We start from the raw sequence: 26477 nt of genomic DNA, 5'->3' as shown, positions 1-26477 counted from the left end.
TACAAAGAGAAGGATGAAACACAGAAACTGGGGCATCCAGGGAGATGGCTGGGTCTCCTTTAGGGGCAGGTGGGAGGCATAATTGTCAAAGGGAGTCTTATCTATAAGACTCAGTGAAGTGTTACGTGGGGCAGGAGAAAAATGACGACCTCTCAATGGCCCTTTCTTGTTCAGAGCTGAAAGAAATAAAAAAAATTTTAAAGGTAAGTAAACAAACAAAAAAATAAACAAAAAAATTAAAAATAAAGGTTAAGTAAACAACTCGCTCTAAGGGAAGAAACAGGCTCGCGGGAGTGCGATCGCTGCTCCGGAGTGGGAAAAGCCCTGGAACCCATTCACAGCACTACAAGTCCCAGAACGCACCGCGGTGAGGGCGGGGCTGGCCGGCCATTAGGGTGTGTGGGCGGGGCCAAACGGGATCCTCACCCTCTCAGGTTTTTAGTCCCGCCCCTGTCTTCTTCTCTCCCCTGTTGCTGTTGCGCCGTCGCCGGCTGCTGCCCCTGGTGAGTCCCTGGAGAGAAGGAGGGCAGTTTGGGCAGTTGGACCCTCGGATTCCCCAAATTAAGACTTCCAGTCCCGAGAAAAGGCCATAGGCAGAGAGAGGTGCAGCCTGTTTCGGTTTTCACCCCCTTCCATTTTTTAATGTGACAGTAAGTGGGAGTGGCGTCATGGAGCCCTAGAGCTCCTTCCGCGGCCTTGGTGGGTTGAGGGGCAGTTTTCTCCCGGTCTTAAGTGCTTGTGGCCGGGTGGGAGGCTGCTCGCGCAGAAGGGGCCCTACTGACGGAACTCAGGGGCTTGACGTCACGGCGTCATGCCTCCTGCCCGCGGGCGGACGTCGTGGTGGTTCTTAATTCCTGCCCTTGACGTCATCGCCATTTGCGTCGAGGCTGATGCCGGGCACTGCCCAGACACCCTAGGCAAGTTTCCTCTCGCTTGGGCCTCGGTTTTCTTGTCTGTGAGTAGGCGTGATCCCTGAGGACCTTTCCTTCAGATGAGGCCTTCTGTAATTGGAGAAGGCGGTCTAGGCAGCCGAGAACAGCAGTGACCTGCTTCTTTACAGTTCATCTCCCGTAGCCGCTCCCCAACGCCAGCAACAGCCAGTTTAGTTAGGAGGCTAATCTACCCACTCATATCGTGATTTCCAACCCCTTCTGGCCATGTTAACTTTTTCTAACACTTGGTTCTTTGCTCCTGACGCAAGCCAACAAGTGGCTGTGGTTGGAGCTGAGTAGTATAAATACGGAATCTGTGTAACTTCTCCATTGTTGCAAAAACCATTTAAAGCGAAGGACTTCTCATGCCGTCGGTCTTTGCTTATGTAGAGCACATAATTAAGGAATATCCAGGTGACTCACTTTCAGAGATATTTGCAGAGGGCCTCTACCTGAAACTCTACCCTCTAGCAGATATGACAGCTGTGGTGTGGAAGGGACCCTGATAAAGGTAGTAAGAGTTGCCTAGCACCAGCAAGTCGTATTGTCTTTCCAGTCAGATAGTATATCTAGGACTCTAATTTAACATTTTGATTGTGCTTATTGATATAACACCATGCTTCCTTATTTTCTTAGATGAAAAGAACGACAATTAAAATGAACTTTTTCACTTCCTTTTTCTTTCATCTAGGATCATCACTATAGCTGTAGAGTTTCTTAGAGATTTTTTGTCCTGACCTATGCATTCTACTGATGAGGAGCTGAGGCCTAAAAGGAGGTAGTGTGACTTGGCTGAGATCTCAGAGCTATCTCGTGGCAGAACTCAGACAGGAACCCAGATCCCTGGGCGCCTTGCCCAATCCCCTTTCCACTACATTTCAAACACTGTCACAACCCATGTCCCTTCAGAGGTTAGCATAGTCACCCCTTTCAAGAAAAACATGTAAAATCTCAGTAAAGTAAAATGGAGATTTAGTACACAGCTTTGAACTTTTCAGTTTTTTCTGGTTTGCCTGCTTGTCGTCCCAGAACTATTACTGTCCTTCCCTGGTACTGCTGGCACTGTGGTGGTGTGGGATGTGGGATGAAGGCCTGCTTAGAACAAGCTGGGCGGCCAAATAGTTGGTAATGAGTTGTATTAAAAGCTTTCTGGGGTATAACGTTTTTCTAAGGTGCTCAGATTTTAGGCAAGGAACTAGAATGAACTTGGAAAATTTGAATTAGAGCAAGTGGCTCAGTAATTTGTGGACCAGTGACCATGTCTTTACTTTTGAGCCCTGTGTCAGGGCCCTCCGCGCACCCATCATGTCCATGTCCATGTTCTCTTGGGGCAGTACTGTGTCAGCATCTCCTCCAAGGCCGCGGAGGAATGGGATTCCAATCAGGTCATCCATTTCACTCATTGCTAATAGTTTAGAAAGTTAAGTAAGCAGAAGGATGAAGGAATTATATTAAATGTGAATTTGGTTTTTACTTTGTTTTTACTGATTCCAAATGAAGAATTGATGTACATTTCTCTCTTGGCTGTGGAAGCATTTGGTTTCCTTCTGCGAATGAAACCAGAGTAACTACCTATCGCCTTCATTTCTCTTAAATGTGCCCACTGGTATAATGCTAATGTAAAAATGCTGGGCATTCTTTTAAGGTAGAATTTGTCATTTTTAATAAGGTTATTTCTTCGTGGTTCAGCATACATGAGGAAAAATCTTTAGGAAAATTGGTGACTTGATTTGGTTGAAGATTTACATCGCTAGAATCTGAACCAGGAAGCTTTACATGTTACAATGTTTTAAAATTTTTCTGCTAAAAAGCATTTTAGTGTAGTCTATAGACTTAGAAATTATCAGAAAGAGCAGAAGTAGAATTGGCTGTTGTTCCTTTTTTCAGGAGAACATAAGAGAATCTATGCCCTCGTGGAACAGTCCTGGGACTAGTATATTAGGCTCGAAAAGCTCATTAGATGAAAATGTGTCAGATTTTCTTAGAAAATAGAGGCCAGTTCAGGGCACTCATTTAAAAATATTATTCCCCACCTTCTCTGAAGACCCTAATGCTTTCAGAAACTAAACTGAAAAAAAAAAAAAAAGTAACCACTCTGTCAGAGTCCAAGTCAAGTGCCTCTGACAGCTTGTGGAATCTTTGCATTATTTTCCCATGCTTAATGGATTGTTTTTAAAAATTCCTATTTGTTTTCCCTGGTCACTCCTTATATGGCCAGTCTTTGACTTGAGACTAGGAGTAAGGAATTAGATGTAATACCATTCCACAATTTCTAGGGGGCCTAATTCATCCCACTGCTTTTTCCTGATTCAGTAGCTTCACTGGGTTTCTAAATTTAACATTTGCTCTCTTCTTATATTTCTTCTGTTTCTTACTTCTTTGGATATTACCAGAATTACGACAGGTTCTATAGTGGGAAGAGTGGTTAAAGGAGGGGGAAGTTAATGCTTACCTCATTCTTTCTTCCACATCCTCCCTGTCATGCTTTGTCAGAAAGGTAATTTCCCAAAGCCCTTGTTGGAGCCCTTTTATCACTGGGAGGAAGGAAAGGCTTTAAGGATCACTGTCCTTAAAAATCAGTAGAGACCTTTCTTCCAGGAACAGATAAAATGAAGTACCTCCTCACTGACCCAGTTCAGATTGACATGGTGGTACCCCAGGTCTCCATGGCCTCGTCTGTTCTCAGCTTTGGTACAAAGCAGGGAAGGGAAGTCACTGCTGTTCTCCACTCCGCCTGCCTACTCAACCCTTTCCCCAGTCTTGGCAGAGGAGAGTGTTTTAAGAATGACTGAGTTCCAAGTACCTAACATGCCATTGGGTGCCCTTGAGTTCTTCTGGGAAGGTGATGAGATCTCTGAAATAGGGAACTTCATGGAGTGTCTTATTTTTTTGTAAGCAAGGAACCAAGACTGTTGACTTTTCCAGAAAGGTGATTAGGTTTTCAGATCCATGAAGAGATAAAGTTTCCATTGGCTACATAGGCAAGCCTCAGAACATGAGCTCTGCCAGGTCATTTTGTATATATATGCTGTTCTTTCTTCAGTGTTCCATTGTTGAGCTAACTTACAGATTGATTGTTTTTCTAGTACGGAAAGATAGGCTTGTACCAAGCCCCATACCCTTGACTGGTCTTGCCTTTTAGAGTAGCATCCATTTGCAAAACAGCTTGCCAGGGTTTGAGTGTGTGGAAGGGGTTTAATGGAGTGTGAATATTATGGGTCCTTAAGGAAATCAAATTTGTGCCTCTTGTTTTTTGGCACCATGCCACTTGAACCAGCTATGCCAGCTGAACCAGCCATACCGAGAACTGACATAGCACTTGGAGATCATTTCCTCACCCTATCTTAGAAAAGAGAAAGCTGAGGAACAGCAGCTTCTCCAGGGGTATCCAGCAAATTAAGAGCAAGGCTAATAAAAGAATTAGCCCCACTGTCACTCACACCACTCTACCTACAGAGCCCCTTCCTTCATTTTTTTGATGAGTTGCATGCATATTATTCATTCATTTATTCAATGAATACTTAACGATTACTATGGGCTAGACATAATATTGTGTATACAGTGGTGATAGTGTTATGAAGGAACAGAGCAGGGAATATGATATTAATTGAGAGACCGCCCTGAAGTCACTCTTACCTGAGTGTTCTTCATGATCCATAGTCAAAGGACAGATTAAGTCATTTTATATGCTCAGATAAATGGTACTCCAGGCCTAGCCCTCAGTATGACTGGAGACCACTAGGAAAGATAGGGGCCTGCAAGCTGAGAACCTCCCAGCCCACCCTGCCCTAGCATCCAAGAGATCACACAGGCAACCACTTACCATGAGGAACAAGTCCTGACCTAAACTGGAATGTGACATCTCCCTTCCTTAGAAAAACTGAGCTGAGGTTTGAAGTTGAGGATGTAGTTAAACTGTGTCACAAATCAGAAAGCCAGTACATTTCTTAGTTCCTTAGCTTAATCCCAAGAATAGACATTTCAGTGCTCCAAAGCCCCCTAGCCTTCTCTTGTGAGAAACTGAGTTCTGGGGGAGCTGGAAGAAGAGGCCTGGTTGTTTAGAGTTCAAAGTAAAATCAGGAAGTAAGTAGGGTGGGGCAGGGTAGAAAAGCTCCTGTATATTTTTGGTTATTGTACTTATTTTTTTACATTGTGTGTATGTGTATACAGTCTTCTAACATGTCCCAACCCCCAGTTTGTAAGGTGGTATACAGTGTTTGTATAAGTGCAGCTATTTTGTCATCTGCTGTGCAGGACTGCAATATCGTTTTCATTTCCCAGTAAAACTGGGTTGAGAATCATGGACTCGCTAAATGTTAGATCAGGGAGCCATTTAGAAGATAGGACTTGTGACTTCTGAGGGGCAGGAAGTATCAGATCTCAATAAATAAAAAGATCTTGTTTCTTTTGTATATTGTTTTTACCTCCCAAATAGTTTCCCACCCTTGATCACATTTTATCTGTACTGTGATCTAGAAAGGTAAAATAAGGTTATTAACCCCATTTTATACACAGGGAGCCAAACTTGCTTGCTATCCTCCAAACATGGGCTGCATTTTTCTGTTTTTATGCTTTTATGTATACTGTTTAATTCACCTGGAATTTCCTAACCCCCAAATCTATTTGTCATGATTCTAATCTTCCTTGAGGGCTTATCTAGGATTCTACTCGCTGCTGAAGGTTTTCTTCATTTCCTAACCAGTTGCATCTCTGTTTACTCATCTAACTTCCAAATTGGATTGGGACCCTTTTGAGGACAAAGACTGTGCCAGAAAAAATACCAAAAACCTCACAGTAGTAATAATCACTAACATCTGTTACACCCTTTCTTTGTGCCGATTCTCTGCTGAGTAGTTTATTCTGCCATTCAGCTAGTCTCTACTCGGTGTGAAGTGACTACTCTATGGCAAGTACTGACCTAAAGATTGGACACTTTTCATTATTTCAGTTATTTACATGATTTCAATTAATGCTCACAAAAAACAAATAAAGTAGGTGTTACTAGCCCCATTTTACAGATAAGGAAACAGGCATAGAGTCCAGTTGATAAGTAAATTGCCCAAGGTCATGCATTGAATAGGTAGTGAAGCTGGAATTTGAACTCTACCATTCTGATTTCAGAAACCATGATTGTCACCACTACATGTCAAATAATCTTCTTTCATCCCCAGCTCCTGCCTTAATATAAGAAGGGCCTGATAATTAATTCCATTAAATGGAGAAACTGAAATCTAGAGAAATTGGCATTCCAAAAGTCACAGGACTTGTTGGGCTGAAAAACCTAGAATCTATGTCTTAAATTTCCAGTTCAGGTTATTTTCCTCTAGGCTGCCTTACTTTTTAAGGCATTTAGAAGATGGGGACGAACTAGCTATAAGCAGAGAATAAGGTATGCGAGGATGGGGGTGCCTGTCATGAAGAGGTCAAAGATATTCTTAGAAAATTCTCATAATATAGGAAGTTATGAATGCACAATGGCTCAAAGTGAAACAGAAAGCAAGTTGTATGATCCAAATACTTGTCAGGCTTTTGCTTTTCCCAACTTGTCTAGAACAGAATGTTCTTTGGATGAGAGCCCAGAAATCTCCAGCATTTCAGACAACCCTTTCTGAGCCTTATTCTTTCCCATATCTCATAACAGGACCCCCACCATGGAAGAGATAATAGAAGATCCCCCCACATCAGCTGTCATGCTGGATCACTGTCATTTCTCCCAGGTCATCTTTAACAGTGTGGAGAAGTTCTACATACCTGGAGGGGATATCACATGCCATTATACCCTCACCCAGCATTTTATTCCCCGTCGAAAGGATTGGATTGGCATCTTTAGAGTAAGTGGTTAATTTAGTACCAAGTGACTGGGAACTAGAAGTAAATCTTCATTACCTGAGTGTGTGACTGTCTGGATATTATAAGCATTTTGTACATTTTGTCTGGCCAGTTGTAAAATCCTAAACTAACTTCCCTAGCATTTCCTCTTCACACACCTATTTCTATGGGACTCAAATTTTAATTTTAGTAGCAAGCTAAAAAGACAGATCATACAATCCCCAAGTTGTATTATGCTTTCAGTGACCAAATGCAAATTTTTAAAAATTATGTTTCTTTGAAATATTCATCTATGACTTGACTGGGATAGGTAGCCCCTTATATAATTTGTGTGACTTTAAACATCACTCTCTTACTTAGTAGAAGTTTGTTCCTGACTAAGTGTGACTTGCTTGTTTGTAAAGATTTCCAAGGACAAAGTTTTATGAGTTTATGAGCAGTGACCTCTTCCAGCATCTAATTACCCTGTCAGTTCAAGTACGGGAATGGCACTTTTATATTATAGTCAACTTACTCTGTACCTCCCTTTTGCCCCCATCTGTGTCTCTTCTGTCACATCTTATCACACACACACACACAGAAACACACCATGATGATAAATCTTCCTATTATATCAAGAGACAGGAGAGAAAGGTCAAATTCAAGTAATTTACACTGCTGAGTCCCAACGTCAGTGACCTTTGTTTTGACACCTCAGTATGTCAATGTGCTTGTTTGCCAGTATTGTTAATCCTGAAATGAAACATCATTCTTGACTGCACTATGAGGGAGGAGCTGGTGTTTATTCCCATGCTTCTTTGAGATACTTTTCCTTGATTGGAATGCAAAGCTAATAGATGGAGCGATGGCAGCTGATATTTAGCAGTAGAGATAGTGGACAACCAGAGGGACACTGGCAGGTATCATGACAGCTCCTGAGACTGTAGGATATTGACTCACTAGGCTAGAAGAAGTTCTAACACAGAAAACTGACACACCAGAGGGTTTTCTTATTTGGAAAGAAGATGGTAGTTGTTTTTTACTTCCCCATATGTAGCAAGCTATCCAGTAAAATTTTATACAATCAACACTGTCCAGTAGAACTTTCTACAATGGAGCTATACCTTCACTGTCCAGTATGGTAGCCTCTGGCCACATGTGACTACTAGTACTCAGAATGTAGGCAGTGTGACTGAATAACTGGATTTTAAATTTTATTTAATTTTCATTGATTAAATAGCCTCATGTGACTAGAGTTTATCATCTTGGACAGTGCAGGTATAGACAATAAAAGAGGATGGATTCCAAAATTACTTAGTAGGCTTTGACATGTAATCTGCAACTTTTTTTTTCAACACAGTTGTATTTCTGTTTTTCTGAGACTGTATTCCCCAAGCACTTAGCAACTTTTTCCAGGAATGACTTTTCATAAACCAAATGAAAATCTTATGCTTTTTAAAAACAAATAGTTAGAAGGAACAAAACAGCAGCAGAATCACAGAACCCAAGAGTGGACTAACAGTTACCAAAGGGAAAGGGACTGGGGAGGAGGGGTGGGAAGGGAGGGATAAGGGGGGTGGTGGAGAAAGGGGGCATTACGATTAGCATGTATAATGTGGGGAGAGGCACAGGGAGGGGCTGTGCAACACAGAGAAGACAAGTAGTGACTCTACAGCATCTTACTACACTGATGGACAGTGACTGTAATGGGGTTTGTGGGGGGGACTTGGTGAAGGGGGGAGCCTAGTAAACATAATGTTCCTCATGTAATTGTAGATTAATGATACCAAAAAAAAAAGTCAAAAACATTTTTTTAAAGATGCACCTGTATTTGGGATGTTTCACGCATTTCAGAGGTGTTGTCATACCTCAATAAAGAACTCATGGTTAACCCAAAGAATGGCCTCTAGTGTCCATTGTTTGTAAAGCTATTGATTTGAATACCTACCCTGAAGCCTAAAAGATCTAAGACTAATAAAGAAAGAACACAAACTTTTTGAGATCATATGATGTGCTGGGTCTTTGATGACATGTGTGTACGTGTTCGCGTTGGGGTGTGTGTGTTCTAATTTAATTCTCAGCACAGCAGCTCCCTGAGGTAAGTAGTAGTATCTTCTGTGCACAGATGAATAAAATGAATATACTCAAGAGGTGACTTTCTCAAGGTATCCCAGTGAGTAAGGGTAAGCTGGCTGGTCTCCCAAACCTCTGCTTTTTAACCTCTATTCTGCTGCATTCCTTTGAACAGCAGATGGTAAATTAGAGAATTAGAGTTGACTGTAAAGTTTTGTCTTTCATATCTCAGTTCTAAAGCTCTCCTAGAGTTCTTTCACTGTAGTCTTACTCCTTATCACTCTAATGCTGGTACTTCTGGTACCTAGTAGGCATTCATGAAATGTCTTTGCATCTGCATTAGCTACATCTTCCCTATATGGTAGAAGCTACTGTTAAAGATAGAGTGTAAAGTGGTGGGCGTTGGCTTTCCTTCCTTCACTATATAATCCTGTGCGCCATACTCTCCTTTACCTGGACCCTTAAATGTCCCCGAGGTTTCAGAGAGGGGAAATACCATGCCATGAGAGACAGACTGGGACTAAGACTACTCAGGTGGAGGAGCCAGGGACAGAAATTGCAGGTGGCGAGGAGTTGTTTCCTTGTTCCAAGGTGGCAGTAATTCTTAGATCTTCTCAGCTGATATTTTGGTCACAGTGCATTAAGAAACTCCGGGATGTGAATGAAGACTCCATAAAATTCCTGCTTTCTGTACCACCACAGGCTGCAGTGGCTCTGAGACACAGCAATGGGGTATTAATGAGACACTAAAACATGCCTTAGTATGTTCTGATGAGCTTTCAGTGTAGCCTTTTCAACCCTGCTCTGATTCCTTAATATATAAAAATAGAATTTATTTTTAGTTCTTTTTGCTCCCACTGGGCTCAGGCAGGGTCAAAATACAGCAGTAAATGTAATTTTGCTTCTCATTTGCTGAGTGTTCTCCCCTTAAAGACACAATGGCTCCCTTTCTATTCTCTGGTATGTTCTTATCTTCCAGGTACGATCTGAGCCATCTTTTACCCTTTTCGTATCTGGTGAGATATTTGCCACTTAGCCAGCTTTCTGTTCTGAGGCATATTTTACTTATATCTTATGACTTACTGCATTCAGTACCTGGAAGAGGCCTTTATGACTACCAGATAGTTGTTATATTTATCACCAAAAACCTTCATTAAGCATGTATTAAGAAAAACACTGAAGAAAGAAAACTATGTGTACTGAACTTACTATCTCGTGCCTCATAATCTAAGAACCATCTGGCCTCTCCACCCCTAACACACTTATTATTCAGAAAACACATTTTTTTAAAGGCAATATGGTATAGTCAGGTAGGTGACAAGACTGAGTTGGACCAGGAAAGGACAAACCAATAGAGAGGGCAGATCAGAGAAGAAGTGCTTTCTGATTGAGAACTTCCAGGAACACTGTAGTAAGAAAATAGTGGATCAAAGTTCATGATCTTAGGACTCTTTTCCCCAGTCCCTCTCAGTTCCATGTCTGACTTGGAGACAATTTTTGGAACTCGTGTTTTAACTCAACTTCATTGGTGTTGAGTGGCCAGTTTTCATTTCCTTCTCTGACAGGTATTTTGGACTGTGTACATGTCAGTTTTTAGTCATATCAGACATTTTACCATATATAGTTGTCAGAAGTCCAGAAGCAAGATTTGATCCATGGTGGGTGGACCTTGTCATAATGAACTTATTCTATTGTATTTTCATCAACATAAATAAAAAGGAAGTGCATTTTTAAGAATACATAGCCCAAATAAGAATTTTCCCCTGAGCACTTTCAGATGCTGAATGAGAGCCTCTTGTCATTGCAGGTGGGATGGAAAACAACCCGTGAGTATTATACCTTCATGTGGGTTACTTTGCCCATTGATGAAAACACCGAATCAGCCAAACAGCACGAAGTCGAATTTAAAGGTGAGAAAAATACTGAATTAAAGGTATTGAAGACGGTTAGCAGCCAAGACTAATTAATTCCCTTGAACTTGAGCTTTGTGAGGCAGGTAAAAGACTTTCAGATTTTTAGTTTTCTGAATAGACCTTATTTTGGGTTAAAAATCATGTTGTGTTTTCAGCTTATTACTTGCCCAAAGATGATGAGTATTACCAGTTCTGCTATGTGGATCAAGATGGTGTGGTCCGGGGAGCAAGTATCCCTTTCCAGTTCCGTCCCGAAAATGAGGAAGACATACTGGTTGTTACCACGCAGGTCTGTAAACATCTCATGTCAATCCATTCCTGCCATTAAGAGTTGTAATCCAAGGATAGGGTGGAAGTTGAGCCAATAAGTCTTTATTGAATATCTAACAGATACTGGGGTTGGGGGAAATTTATGCATTACTCTATCAGTAATGACTCAGGAACAGTAATAAGAATCATCTATGTGATTTCTGCTATCACTGAAACTTGTGTAACTCACTGGCATTCACTTATTCCCTTAACTTTTCCAGTTATTTAATTTTTGTCATCTGTACATCTTACCACCATAGTCAATTTCTAAGCTCCTTTGAGGAGATTCACACCAAATACTCTTCTGTGTACCTCTCAGTTCTGACCTAGAGTCTGTCAGACATGAATATTCGATTTACTCAGTTACTTAGCAGGAACACCTACTTTCCATCCCACATTATGATAGGCACTAGGGATGCAGTCAAGGATCAGTTAAAACACTGTGCCCAGCTTCAAGGAGCTAAGCCTAGTAGGAGAAGAAGACTATACATTTTTCTGCCATTTTCTCTTCTAACTTCTTTGTGGCCTTCATTTGCTTATCTTTCTTTCTTGGTGATGGCAGGCTCAATGCTACAATTGTACAGACATACCTCTCTTACTTCCTTCCCTATATACTGAGATGCTGCTCCCATTTGGGGTACACAGATGTCACTACAGTGAGTGGAAATCAACCAGACCCTCACCATCCCTGCCAATTGGAATTTGCTGCTAGAGGGGAACTTGAATATCCATTCAGGTATAAAAGATCAAAAACAAGCTTGTGAAATGCTCTTTTGTAGGGTGAGGTGGAAGAGATTGAGCAGCACAACAAGGAGCTTTGCAAAGAAAACCAGCAGCTAAAGGACAACTGTATCAGCTTCCAGAAGCAGAACTCAGACCTGCAGGCTGAGCTCCAGAAGAAGCAGGTATGGCTGCTTGTTAAATGTGAACTTGGAGTATGAGACAGTGCCTCTTATGCAGCACCATTTTCTGTTTGCTTGTGATCGCACTCCCTTAATACTAATACTTTTGAATAGGCATGGTGTTAAAAGTTGTTACGGATTATTTTATTTAAACTTCATGGCAAACCTTTGGAATGGGTACTATTATTATCCCAATTTTATAGATGAGTAGCCTGAGGCTTAGAGATGTGTTAAGTAATCTTTTATACAGCTGATCAGTGATGGAGCCAGGATTCAGACCCAAGCAGGCTGACTGGTTCTTCCCACTGCCTATTATAATTTGAAATGCTTGCTTTGATTAGCTATAATACGGGCATCAAGAAAGAGAACAGAGTATTAAAGAAAGGTTGCAAATTATCCAGTCTTTGCCTCTTCACTTTGGAATCACCCTTCAAATCAGCAGGTGATAAATGAGAATTGATAATGCTAGGAGCCAAAGAAGAGAATTTTCTCTAAAGACTATAAAGTAATTATACTGAAATCATTAGCTTAGAAGTTCTCAGAACACACAGACTTTGGCAGTTACCACCTATAAAGCCCTTGATCTACAGGTGAGGAAACTGAGGCCCCAAGGAGAAGGAAAGAGGTCTGGTTAGTGATCACACTGGATTAAGACTCATGTCTCTTGACTCCCAGACAGTGCTCTGTTCTTTACACCTTCCTGACACACAAGTGCCTGTGATATCCTCAGCCCTGGGCTGGTATAGAAGTGTGGATGGCAGGCCCAGGCTGCAGACCTGGCCTGTCCCAGGCAGTTAGATAATAAACAAAGGTGGCAGAGGTGTAACTCAAAATCCAGCTGTCGAGAACCAACATCTGGCCAGGAGCTCTACAGCCTACCTATCAGGTTCTGACCAAGGAATCAGAAGGTTTGAGTTCTTGGGTTAGCTCTCCTCCATACTTGCTACCAGGTACTATAATGATAACAAAATCCAGTATTTATCCAGCACCTATTATGTGCCAGGCACTATAATTAAGCACATGGCTCCATTTAATCCCTACAACAACCCCCATCTCAGAGAGGTCAAGTGACTTGCTCAGTGTCACAGTCAGTTCATGGCTTTGGTATGAGCTGGGATTTGAACTCAAGATATTTTTTATTTTAAAAACCCATATTTTTTATGTGTGTGTGTGTCCCCACAGGTATTTTATTTTATTATTTATTTATTTATTTTATTAAGGTATCATTGATATACAATCTTATGAAGGTTTCACATGAGCAACACTGTGGTTACAACATTCACCCATATTATTAAGTCCCCCCGACACACCCCAGTGCAGTCACTGTCCATCAGCACAGTAAGATGCTATAGAGTCACTACATGTCTTCTCTGTGCTATACTGCCTTTCCCATGTCCCCCCTACATTATGTGTGCTAATCATAATACCCCTTAATCCCCTTCTCCCTCCCTCCCCACCCCCTTCTCTTTGGTAACCACTAGTCTCGTGGAGTCTGTGAATCTGCTGCTGTTTTGTTCCTTCAGTTTTGCTTTGTTGTTATACTCCACAAATGAGGGAAATCATTTGATACTTGTCTTTCTCCACCTGGCTTATTTCACTCAACATAATACCCTCTAGCTCCATCCGCACTGTTGCAAATGGTAGGATTTGTTTTCTTCTTATGGCTGAATAATATTCATTGTGTATATGTAACACATCTTCTTTATCAATTCATCTACTGATAGACACTTAGGTTGCTTCCATATCTTGGCTATTGTAAATAGTGCTGTGATAAACATAGGGGTGCATATATCTTTTTGAATCCGGGATCTTGTTTTCTTTGGGTAAATTCCTAGGAGTGGAATTTCTGGGTCAAATGGTATTTCTATCTTTAGTTTTTTGAGGAACCTCCATATTGCTTTCCACAATGGTTAAACTAATTTACATTCCCACCAGCAGTGTAGGAGGATTCTCCTTTCTCTGCATCCTTGCCAGCATTTGTTGTTCCTTGTCTTTTGGATGTTGGCCATCCTAACTGGTGTGAGGTGATACCTCATTGTGGTTTTAATTTGCATTTCCCTGATAATTAGCGATGTGGAGCATCTTTTCATGTGCCTGTTGGCCATCTGAATTTCTTCTTTGGAGAAGTGTCTGTTCAGATCCTCTGCCCATTTTTTAATCAGGTTATTTGCTTTTTGGGTGTTGAGGCATGTGAATTCTTTATGTATTTTGAATGTTAATCCCTTATCAGATATGTTGTTTACAAAGATATTCTCCCATATTGTAGAATGCCTTTTTATTCTGCTGATGGTGTCCTTTGCTGTACAGAAGCTTTTTAGTTTGATGTAGTCCCATTTGTTCATGCCCAAGGAGATGTGTCCAGGAAAAAGTTGTTCATGTTTATATTCAAGAGATTTTTGCCTATGTTTTCTTCTAAGAGTTTTGTGGTTTCATGACTTACATTCTGGTCTTTGACCCATTTCTGTAGGGGCCGGCCTACGGCCGAGGCTGAATCCCACTATGGCTGAACACCGCCCTTCCACTGTAGCTGACCAACGCCCTAAGATGGCGCCCGCTTCCTGGGCGCCACCCTTCCTGGTTTGGTGGCATTAGCATAAGGAAGTTGCTCCTATAGGCTTGCCCCATGCTTCCGCGCTCATGCTCAACTCATGCGGAAGGCATGCTACCAATCAGCTTAAAGGTCACGCATGATCTTGATCACCATAGGCCAGCTTCCTTTATATAAGGCATAAGCAGGAAAGAGAAAAAGAGTCTCTCTCCTCTCATTCTTCCTCTCACTCGCTCTCTCCGGCTGTTGCTTCTTCTCACTCACCTTCTCCTGACCCTCCGAGCAACAATAAAGAACTGAAGTGAACCAGGTCTGTGTACATATTGCTGTCGTCACCGCCACAAGGAGCGAACGCGATACATTTCGAGTTTACTTCTGTGTATGGAATTGACAATAATCCAGTTTCATTCTCTCACATGTAGCTGTCCAGTTTGTCAACACAAGTTGTTGAAGAGGCTGTCATTTCCCCATTTTATATACACGGCTCCTTTATTGTATATTAATTGGCCATGTATGTGTGGGTTTATATCTGGGCTGTTCCATTGATCTATGGGTCTGTTCTTGTGCCAGTACCAAATTGTTTTGATTACTGTGGCTTTGTAGTAGAGCTTAAAGTTGGGGAGTGTAATCTCCCCAGCTTTATTCTTCCTTCTCAGCATTGCTTTGGCTGTTTGGGGTCTTTTGTGGTTCCATATGAATTTTAGAACTATTTGTTCCAGTTTGTTGAAGAATGCTGTTGGTATTTTGATAGGGATTGCATTGAATGTGTAGATTGCTTTGGGCAGGATGGCCATTTTGACAAAATTAATTCTTCCTATCTATGAGCATGGGATATATTTCCCTTTATTGGTGTCTTTAATTTCTCTCATGGGTGTCTTGTAGTTTTCAGGGTATAGGTCTTTCAAAAACCCATGTTTTTTTAGAGACAGGATCATACGGTGGTTAGAAACCTTAACTTTGGAGTCACACAGACTGTTCTCTCACTATTCAATGACTGGGAGAAATCTCTTTACATCACTGAGCCTCAGTTTCCCTTTTTAAAAAGAGAATTTAATAATACCTGCTTTCTCAAAGAGATCCAGTACACCCATGTCCATAACCACATTTTTTGCAAAGGCCAAAGGGTGGAGGCAGTCTGGGTGTACACCCAAGGTTAGATAGACAGATACACATGGTGTGGCATGTACATACAATGGAATATTGTTTAGCTTTAAAAGGGAAGTTCTGACACATGCTGAAACATGGATGAACCTTTACTACATTATGCTGGGTAAAATGGGTCTGACACAGAGAGACCAATACCATATCATTCTACTTATATGAATTACCTTAGAGTAGTCAACGTCATAGAGACAGGAAGTAGGATGGTAGTTGCCAGAAGCTGGGGTGGGTTGGGGGTGGAGGGAATGGGGAGTTAGTGTTTAAATAGTACAGGACCTTAGTTCTGCAAGATGAAAAGAGTTCTTTGGGTGGAAGGTGGTGGTGGCTGCACAACATTGTAGATGTACTTAGTGCCACTGAACTGTATGCCTAAAAATGGATAAGATGGTAAATTTTATGTTACATACATTTTACTGCAATATTTTAAAAATAAAAAATGAATTGAGAAAAGACTATAAAAATTTTTAAATCTTGAAGCTAAAAATAGGGAGTTGTTATTGACATACAAGGTTGGCTTCAATGCAGAGTGAAATTGGGAAAGAAAAAGCAAATGTCTAGGACCAGTGTGGCTGCCACTAGCCACATGTGGCTATTGAACACTTGAAATGTGGTGCATTGTGATGTGCTGTAAGCATAAAATGTATATCAGATTTTGGAGACTTAGTATGAAAGAAGTGTAAAATATTTCCTTTTTATTGTTTGCATGTTGAAATGGTATTTTAGCTCTATTGGATTAGATATGCTTTTAGTAAAATTAATTTTTTCTGGTTTTTTTCTACTTCTTTTTTAACATGGCTACCAAAAATTTTAAGTTATGTATGTGGCTTTCATAAATTTATTGGACAGCACTGTTCTAGGAGAAAAGCAACTTTATTTTGTCTGCAGTGCCAGAACAGTGTCTGGTGGGTAATAGACATTCATTCAACATTGGTGTGATGAATTAATGGACAGATATAAGTTCCATTGAAAGAGAAATTAAGGCAGATGCATTTTTAATTCGGAAAGAACACATTAAGAACATTTTAATATGGAAACCCGTTTATTTAGATATTTCATTCAGTGCTGTGTCATGCTGTGCCTGACATACAATGAGTGCTCCATAAATATTTGTTGGCTGCCTGAAATACTAGAAACTGTCTTAGAAATGGTGTGTCCCTTTGACATTTCAATCTACAGGAGGAGCTAGAAACCCTAAAGAGCATCAATCAGAAGCTGGAACAGAAAGTCAGAGCACAGAAGGACTGGGAGACAGAGCTGATTCAGTGAGTGTGATTCTTGGATGGGAGGAGCTGCTGCGTCATCGACACCCTTAGGGTGGGGGTCAGCTTAGCTTTCTAGGATTTGTTAGAAAACAGTCTTCCTATGATAACAATGACAGGTATGGTCTGCCCCTCTGAATCATGAGCTCTTTGATTGTAGATTAGAGAATCAGTATCAGAATACTAACAAGAAATGACCTGATCTCAAGTATTAATGTTAAGTATTGAATACTGCAGTGAGAGGTCCGGAAGCCAAAACAGAACTGAAGAAGAGACTGTTGGATTTTTAAAATAACAGCAGGCTTGGGGCCAAGGCAGCCTTCAGTCATTTAAGGCCTGGGGGATTTGACCTAGAATCAGCATATTTTTCACATAGTCATCTTCACTTCCACAGACTGAAAGAGCAAAACCAGAAGATGTCCTCAGAAAATGAGAAGATGAAAGTCAGCGTAGATCAGCTTCAGGTAGGTGATGCCAGACCTTAAGCCAAAGTATATCACTTACCCTTGCTGCCACGCCTCTCTGGTGGCCCAGAAAAATGCATTTCATTGTAGTGAGTGCCTAGTGGTGTACCTTTCCACAGCATCAGACTAAAATTTCAAGAGTGTATGTTTTCTATTCTTGACTCCCCACACACCCTTTTTTTAAATAATCACAGTCCACAAGAAACTGAATAATTTGTTCAGTTTATGTTTATCATGAGCTCTTAAGATGGAACTGTCATCTATACCAACAGTCTTCAAACTTTTTTCTTTTAGCTACAAAAGCTTTTCAAGCAAAATCATACTTAAAAGTCTGAAATGTAAAGTCAGTAGCAGCAGAACTGCTCTCGTCTGTGCCTTAAAGAGGGGCTTTAAAGAGTGGTTTGTTGAATTTTACTCAGCTGAGTCTTAGATTCTTAGGGTGTAAAGGTCAAGCTGAAAAATGAAGACATTCTAAGAAATATTTGGCGGTTGAGAATTGCTAGGGGACACACATCTCATTACTGTACATTAAAAAGCATTCTTCCTATTTATTTTCCTTCTTTTATATCTTGGTTGTATTCACTATTTTTGTTCCAGGTACAGCTGTCAAATCAAGAGAAAGAAATGGAGAAGCTTGTTCAGGGAGATCAAGATAAGACAGAGCAGTTGGAGCATCTGAAAAAGGAAAATGGCCAGCTCTTTCTCAGTTTAACTGAACAGGTAACCATGGATGAAAATAACACTTTTAGGCATTTTTGAGAAAATTATATACATTCTTCTTTTTTTTTTTGTATCATTAATGTACAATTACATAAGCAACATTATGGTTACTAGACTCCCCCCATTACCAAGTCCCCACCACATACCCCTTTACAGTCACTGTCCATCAGCGTAGTAAGATGCTATAGAGTCACTACGTGTCTTCTCTGTGTTGTACTGCCTTCCCCGTGCCCCATACATTATGTGTGTTAATTGTAATGCCCCTTTTTCCCCCTTATCCCTCCCTTCCCACCCATCCTCCCCAGTCCCTTTCCCTTTGGTAACTGTTAGTCCATTGTTGGGTTCTGTGAGTTACATTGTTCTTTCTTTACTCTGTCATATACCTGGATATCACTGGCTCTGGAAAGGATTTCAGAGGAAGCCGGCTGAAATGAGATATCTCATGGCTTTTCTCAGAAAGTAACAGGAGACAACTTACCTCTCTGTCTTCTGCTTGCTTACTAGCTCAGTTGGCCCTTTCCCTCTGTGTGTGTGGTGGGGGGGGGTTGGTGTGTGTGTGTGTGTGTGTGTGTGTGTGTGTGTGTGTGTGTGTGTGTGTGTGTGTGTGTGTGTGTGTATGTCCATCCAGCAGTGATGTATATGTGTGTGTGTGTGTTCCCAGCAGTGATGTGTGTGTGTGTGTGTGTGTGTGTGTGTGTGTGTGTGTGCCCAGCAGTGATCCTGAGATCTGGTTTTGTGCAGAGAGAGCACCAGAAGAAGCTCGAGCAGACAGTGAAGGAGATGAAGCAGAAAGAAACGACCGCAGTGAAGCAGCAGCGGGAGTTAACGGCATGTCTGTCTTTGGATGGCTATGTGGGAGGGAGCCTAAAGAAAGGAGGGAATAGGGTCTGTTTCCAGGTGGTGGAAAGGATAAGTAAGACAGATGAGGACAGCATTTGCCTCTAGACATTTAGCTCTACCCCGTAGGGCAAAGAATCTGTATTTACAGACTGTTTAGGAGAGGTGAGATTTCTATTGTGTGATGAGTGATAAAGGAATATTGAAAGGTAAACTGCAGGACAGGTAGTAAATAGAACCTTGGGCTGAGAATCACACAGAATACCCCTCCCCACTTCTTAAAGAGAGATTGTAGGGGCAGACAAATTAATGATTATAAAGTTAAGCTCTACAATTAGGTAATATTACAGTAATCAAAACAAATTTTGTTATAATTCATATAATATGAGCTATTATCATGTTATTCTGAGCTATAGTAATATAGCAATGAAAGCTAATTGACTAATAATTTCTGCATTACATTGTTGGAAAAGAGGCTTTATGGTGATAACAGGTATCTAGGAGCCCCATGTTCTGAATTGATGTAAGGAATGAGAAATCCTGAAATCTGGAGGATATCCAGCTATTGGGACTATAACTCAAATCACATAGGCATCTTTCATTCATTCAATCATTATTCAATCAGTTACTAAGGACCTACTATACATAAGATATGTATATTTTAGCATGATATAATTAAGAGTAGAACAGAGTTTGAAAATCAGCTCAGAGGTTAAGTTTAGCCCAAAAATGTATTAGGCCTAAATGGTGTTTCTTAAAAAATTGAACTGGTTACTAACAACTAAAAATAGGAGTATTTCCCATTTAAAAAAATTTTATTTCCAGCTTATTGAAACACTAGAGGTGCCGGCAACACTGAGCCCACATTCCCGCACAGCAGGAGTGTCTGAAGCTCAGGAGTGTCTGGAGCTGAGAGCTGCTGCACCTTTTAGATGGGCCGGGTGTCCCCCATTTGGCTGCAGGCTTCAACTGTTTCACTGCATTCAGCTCCTTCATTCAGTTACATTACTTGCTGCCCCTATTGGCACATTTGAGTTTATGAACTCTGAGATAGCGAAGAAACTATTGTTTTAAATAATCTATAACCATTCAAAGGTTTGAACCTCCTTGGGTCAGGCATGGGTTTCCTCGGTTTCACGGTTCTTTTTCAAGACCCAGGGGCTCCCCAGCTGTCTGCTAGCAACTATTCCTCCTGCATCCAAAAGGCCACCAACTGTGAGGACTATGTATCTCATACTTCAGGAGCCTAGGAACAAGAGAAGAGCAGTGGAGAAGCAGTTAGTACAAGAGGTGGAACGCCTAAAGGCAAAGGTAGAGGCCGGGAAAGCCTGTTGCTTAGAGAAGTACAGAGAGTGTCACCGTCTCCACAAAGACATCAGGCAACTCAGGGCTGCTGCACTGGTACGTGACAGAGATAAGGGCCCAGGAAGCAAAGGGTGTGAAGTTTTGTGGTTCTTAAACCAAGCCTAGAGGATTGTACACCCTTGTCAAGGAGAGAAATTTATCTTTCTGCCAAAAAGAGGAGGGATGGAGTGTGTGGCCAGAAACCAGCCTGGGGATACCCGGAATCTAGCCCCCAGCTCAGCCATCCATGGGTTACAGGGAAGGGTTTTGTAACCATTGAGCAGGTTTCTGTGCAGACTCAAGATAGTCCTTTCTTATTTCTGCCTTTTGAGGAAGTGAAGCAGGACCAGAAGAGCCAGCAAGAGCCAGTGGGGATGGTGAGCCAGGAGCCCGCAGTCAGCACTGTCATCGGGTAGCCCTCTCGCAATTATACCGCAGGGTCGGCTAGAAGTGCACAACAGTTTGGGCACCAGCATTCAAATAAAAAATCTTGGGGAAAAAAAAACAAACCACAACTAGTAGGATTGGCTTAAGCATTTTTGTGAGGTACGCGCATGTGTATGTATGTAGATAGGAGATGGGAAGCATTGAAACATGCCTACAAGTTTTGGGCCCATGAAATTAGTCAGATGAACCCATCACGCTGGATAGTTCATATCTGTAACCTTGAATAAATGCCTTCTGGGGTCCTGCTTCCTCGGTGTAACCTGAGTCCAGATGCCCTTCTTCACACTAGGAGAGGGATTCACACCAACCTATCCCTGAATGCTTTATGCTGCATGGAGTGAGATGTTTATTCAAGACAAAGAGCATTGTGTTCATGGTTGGGTGGGGCCAAACAAGCTCCATTTATCCCTGATTCTGATCAGTCAGTCTGGAGGCTTTCCCCAAGCTTAGTTTTTCTCTCTCTGGTCACTTATACTCCCAGCTAAACCAAAGGAAACCAGCATCTCGATGCCAGCTCAGGTTTTCAGGCATTTTGTTAAGTCACTTTTCTGGAAGTCAGCATCTGTCCGTCATACCACCGTGCTTCCCAGCCTAGTGTCCTTCTCCCCCACCTCCATCCCACCACTTTGGAAAGCCAGATTCTCTGCAGTCTTCATTTTATCCCCACCTTAGATCCAGATTACAATGTGTGATCCTAATCCTAATTTTGTTTAATTATTGACAGGACCAGAACTTTGACTTGTCAAAAAGGCTGAGTGAGAACAAGATTATATTTAATGCTCTGCAGAAAGAGAAAGAGAAAATGGAAAAAGAAAATGATGTAAGTGTGTAAAAAGGTTAGAAAACCCCAAGGTTTTAAGAGGAAGGAGCAGGGTGACCTAGAGATGTGGTGATAAAATAAAAAATAAAAGAGCCTTTCTGGGACAGTGGATGAGACAGTGACTCTTTAACAAAGAGTAAATTTAATCCCATTTTTTCCAAATCAACCACAAAATCCTTTCTTTGTTCTATAACTGAAACTTGTTTGGCATGGCAGTAGCCAACTTGAAAGGAACAGTCTTGAAGATCTAACATTATTTTTGCTTTTGACTTCATAGCTATTGTAAGTATTGTCTTTGGGGAATAGTATCCTACATCACTTTTATACTAGCTGAGGGACCCCTTTCCTTCAGCACAACTTTTTCCTTTTTTTTTCTGCTGCCAAAACAGGAGCAGAAGTGGTGGTCTGTACCCGTGCTGGACCCATGGTAGGCCGCTAATAAACGCTCTGTATTCATTCGTTCATTCATCAGTTCATTCATTCATCTGACCAATATATCTTCTGCTGTGTGTTAAACACAAATTATTATTGACTGATTAAAGATGTTGGCAGCAAATACAGTGGTTGCCCTTGAAGTCATCCTCATGCTCTTACTGGCATCAAAGAGCTAGAGTCTCTGCAGTCTGGCTGCTCCTTCTAGACCCACACCTCCAGCCGTTCTTCATCTGTACTCTCTGTAACCCTTCTGGGCTATGCCCCAAAGGGATCATTTCTACGTTTGATTCTATTATTTATGCCAGTGTATTTCAGTATTGTAGAAGCCCTTTGGGTTCTCTTTCAGGTCTGTCATTCTCATCCTCTTGACTGAGATAAGTGTACCTTGAGTTTAAAATCCCATTTTTCTCAGGTGGTTTGATGAGGCATGGAGGTGGGGGAAGGAGTACATACACAATTAGCAAAAATAAGGAAAAGATCTAATATTTGGAAGCCCTGTTAAGAACCACAGTAAAGCCCTTTTAAGATGTTAAGGGGCATTTATTAACTTTTTCTTTTTTCTAAGAACTTGAGATGCTGTCTGTCCCCTTGTAGTTTGTTCTCATTCCTTCTCTCCCTCCTTCCCTCTCCCTCTCTGTTGATGTATCAGTTTGATGGGATAAAACACGACGAAGGGAAAACCTGTATCAGGTGAATATTCACAGTATGTATGAAAATTTTTCCAGGAAGAAGACTAAAAGGAACATTCTGCTCTCAATCTACAGCAGTTTCCATCTTAATATAGGCCTGCCATCCTCATATATCCACACAATTTTTGTACCCCCTTCAGCGGGTACTTCGAGATTTAAAATTCTTTTTCGCATTGATCTAAATAAAATTCGGTATATATTTAAGTTCAGAGGTTATGAACTCAGATCTTTGAAGTGTTGAGGCCACTGCCTCCCCTGTAAAGGATTACAGTTCCTCGTTTCTTGGGCTTCTCCAGTGCCGCATCGTTAATTGAGAACTCCCTGTAATGTGCGTCCCCCAGCCAGTTCCGTGTGGCCATTCTTTGCTGTTGTCTTTTAACGTGTCTGTAAATACTCTATCCTTAGCTTTTGAAGAGGGATAACAGCAGATTGATGAGTTATATGGGTCTGGATTTTGACTCTCTGTCATTTCAAACACCTACTTCAAATCAAGGAGGTGCAGGACAAAACGCAGGACTTGCCTATGGAAACCCATATTCTGGTAAGAGAACTTTGCCATTTCAGCTGGAAGGCCCCTGCCTGCATCCCTTTCCCCCACTAAATTTTTTTTTGTCTGAGATGCTAATTAAGACCAGTCTCATTGTTAAGGCTTGCTGGGCAGAAGCTGAGGACTCAATAGAAAGATTGCCAGGCGAGAAGTGTTAATTGAGAAATAAATCTGAATCTAGAAGACGCAAATCAGATCATTCGCCTAGAGGCAGCAGACACAAATTGAGTCCCGTGGCTATATTCCAAATAAATAAATCAGAGAAATGTCTCTATGTAGAAGATATACACATACAAAGCTGAGGAAGCTAATTAAGGTTTGGAAATGGAAGCAGAAGAGGCAGGTTATGCTGCCCGGGAGTGGGCAGTGATGGCAGCCACCCCGACAGCCTGACCCAGGGCGACAGAAGTGGTCTCCACAAAGAGCCCTGGACAGTTTGGAGGGCAGGACAGGGAGATGAAGACCAGTTTTGTCAGTCGAGGACTGGGGGTCAAATGTCCTTGCCAAACAGGGAACTTCCCTCTTTTGTCTCCAAAAGGGATATGAGGTCTCATTTGCTTTTTTGGGGAGACTGTTTAAAGCAGTCACTTTCTCTTAAGAATCATTATCAGATCTTTGCAACAGACAAAGGTGCAAGTTTATTTTTTTCTTTTAAAATATTTTTAAGCATTCTGTTTGAAAAATTACTGCATGGATTCAGTCTTAAATTCTATTCACACACTGTTGCCTTGTTAAATCGTTACTGTTTTTATTAAAATTTCACTTTCCCCACACTGAAAATAGGTTTTTTGGGTTTTCCTGATTATATAACATATACACAGCTTCATTATATTTTCCTTCTTTCCCTATATCACTGACCTAGATCCCTCTGTCAGAAGTATATGGTATATATGAGAGAGAAAGAGTCAGAGACAGTGGGGAGAAAGGCAACAATGACCCTTACAGAAAACAGCTGCTAGAATGCAATTGAAGAATCCAGAGATGTTATTTTTTCAATTTTCTTCTTTTTTCTTACCCTCAGGTATCCAGGAAAGTTCTGCCCCCAGCCTGGTAAGTACTTGATTCGTTAAATTGCCCACATCATATCCTTGAAAATGTCCATTCCTGCTCCAGTTCATGGGAGAACCGTAAGGAGACTGGTTCATTTTGAGAACTCCAGAAGTCAGTTGGATCTATTTGGTCACTGCGCAAAGTGCAGTGAGCCTGTTGAGGTGGGGAGAAGTTCGCCCATCAGCCTTCTGCTCAGTGCCTCCACCTGTGAGTTGAATTTGGTAGCAGGACTAGGAAGGAGATGTGAACTAGGCAGCTACCCAAACAAGGTCTGCCCAGTGCCCCTTCCAGGCTGGAAGTTATTTGACTGCATCAGCAATATTAAGCTGGGATTAGAGAAAGCCCCAGGGAGTATATCCAAATGTGAATCTGTCCACTCATCCTCTATTTCTTAAGAACCTACAGTGTGCCAAGCATTATGCCAGGTGATGAAGGCTTAGTAGAAAATCAGATGTGGCCTCTGCCACATATAGCTTACATTTGTTTTTTGTTGTTTGTTTTATAGAAGTATAGTTGATATACAATATTAAGCTTATATTTGTACTCACCTCTTTGCCATTCCTCTCAGCTTTCCATCAAGAAATGCCCCACCTGCAAGTCAGACTTTGCTGATGACATTTTTGATCACACCTTGGAGCAGCAGCATGTGCAGACCCTTTGTTTGAATTGTCCAGTTTGTTACAAGACCTTCCCAGCAAAAGAGAAGCAGATCTTTGAAGACCATGTGTTCTGTCACACTCTATAAGTGTCCCAGCCTCATGGGTCTTTATTGCACATAGATTTTATAAAATAGAGCCTATAACTTCTACTATGAGTTATGACCCAAGATCCTCCCTAACCTGAGATTACTAGGGATTTAGTCTTGCTACCCTAAAGTTGGAGTCACATTGTTTATCTGAAGAATAGTGTTAAGGGCTGTTAGTTCCATTCTTGTGGGTTCCTACCTTTTAAATAATAACTCTAGTGGTGTCAGCCTCTCACCTATGGTGCCCATTCTTCTGAGGGTCCCCAGTACGAGGACCCTGGGATGGAACAACAGGCCTAACTTGAGTACTAAGTGATTCGTTTTCCAAGTTGTCCCACTGCCTTTCAAGGGCAGGCCTTGAGTGTAGTGTTACTCAGTTCTCAGGCCTAACCCTGGGGCTGGAGACGGACCAGAAATAGAGAATTGCCGCCTCAGACCTCTGGCCCACTGACTGCATTAGGCTACCAAACGGCGTGGCAGAGAGCCCAGACACCCCGTTTGGACACCGGAGTTTTCTCATCTTGGTTTCTCAGCTTGCAACACAAGCATCTCATTCCTGAACTGTGAGGCGAAATATTATTTCTATTACAGAAACCCTTTTTTCTCTCTGTTATTCTCTAATTGGCATTTTCTACTCTTTGATCTTTTCAATGCATGTAACTTTTATTGTTGTAAGTCCTTTCTTAGTGGTTAGTAGGAGTTGTTAGAAACTATGGTTTGCAACTTTCTGAGCAGGTGAGTTTGAATATGGATAAGTCAGAATAATGAGAACTATTGTTCATCTCTTTAAGACTAAAAATAAATGAGTCCTCTACTTCAGGGACTTTGGCAATTTAAAATAAATCTTGAGTTTATGGTCTTTTATGTTGAAGTTTATTGGAAAAGTATAGTCAAAGGATTGTGGGAATTTGAGACCCCACCAGTGATTTCTCTTCGCCTGTCTTCACTAGTCATCAAGAGAGTGTCCTGGCAGTTATCTTGAGGTGGAGAGGAAGGTGCCAAAGCATTAATTTGAGAAATCAGGAGTGCTGACTTCTTGCTCTTAACTTTCCATGCAGTTTTTGAAAGGGGACAGTGTAGATTTTGGCCCTCTTTGTGAACTAAATTCAGTTCCCTTCATCCAGATTTGCCTAATTGAGCTCTAAGAAAGCAGTTCTATTTTCCTTCCCCCGCAGGGACTGAACAAATGGAAATGACTCTCAGGCAGCCAACCAGCTGGTCACAATATAGACTTTTACAAAAACATTTGAATGATGTGAAACATGATGTCATAAAGAAGGCTGAGACAGCCATAGCTCTGCATTCCTTCTGGGGTTTTCCCTGATGTGATGGAGTTAATGCCCTCAACTAACTATACTAGCCTAGTCACAGCTCCTCGCCTTTATTTCTCCTTTGATAAAATGAAGATTAAGCTATATGACTACTACTCCTGTATCACCACTTCAGAAAGATGTCTCTTGGACTTACCAGCCTT

The 26477-nt window shown here is 41.4% G+C and overlaps 1 protein-coding gene across 4 annotated transcripts; it reads left to right on the top strand.

Moving 5' to 3' along the window:
* The first annotated feature begins 371 nt into the window (after nucleotides 1-371).
* On the top strand, nucleotides 372-25846 carry CALCOCO2 (calcium binding and coiled-coil domain 2). 4 transcript variants are annotated; one of them, XM_057501387.1, is made up of 14 exons: nucleotides 372-503; nucleotides 6574-6763; nucleotides 10621-10723; nucleotides 10882-11015; nucleotides 11815-11940; nucleotides 16823-16908; nucleotides 17300-17369; nucleotides 17967-18089; nucleotides 18831-18917; nucleotides 20169-20327; nucleotides 21442-21537; nucleotides 23067-23202; nucleotides 24230-24258; nucleotides 24827-25846. In XM_057501387.1, the coding sequence occupies exons 2-14, from the start codon at nucleotides 6584-6586 to the stop codon at nucleotides 25001-25003; spliced, it is 1506 nt and encodes a 501-aa protein (XP_057357370.1). In that variant the 5' UTR covers nucleotides 372-503; nucleotides 6574-6583; the 3' UTR covers nucleotides 25004-25846. The 4 variants fall into 4 exon arrangements, with proteins under 4 accessions (XP_057357370.1, XP_057357372.1, XP_036735508.2 ...); XM_057501388.1 differs by lacking the exon at nucleotides 372-503 and adding an exon at nucleotides 526-650; XM_036879613.2 differs by lacking the exon at nucleotides 20169-20327 and having other exon boundaries at nucleotides 373-503.
* Nucleotides 25847-26477: the final 631 nt, after the last annotated feature.

Source organism: Manis pentadactyla, chromosome 4, assembly GCF_030020395.1.
Source record: "Manis pentadactyla isolate mManPen7 chromosome 4, mManPen7.hap1, whole genome shotgun sequence".
NCBI lineage: Eukaryota > Metazoa > Chordata > Mammalia > Pholidota > Manidae > Manis > Manis pentadactyla.
The sequence above is the reverse complement of the archived record's forward strand: the minus strand, read 5'-3'. Positions and strand labels throughout refer to the sequence as shown.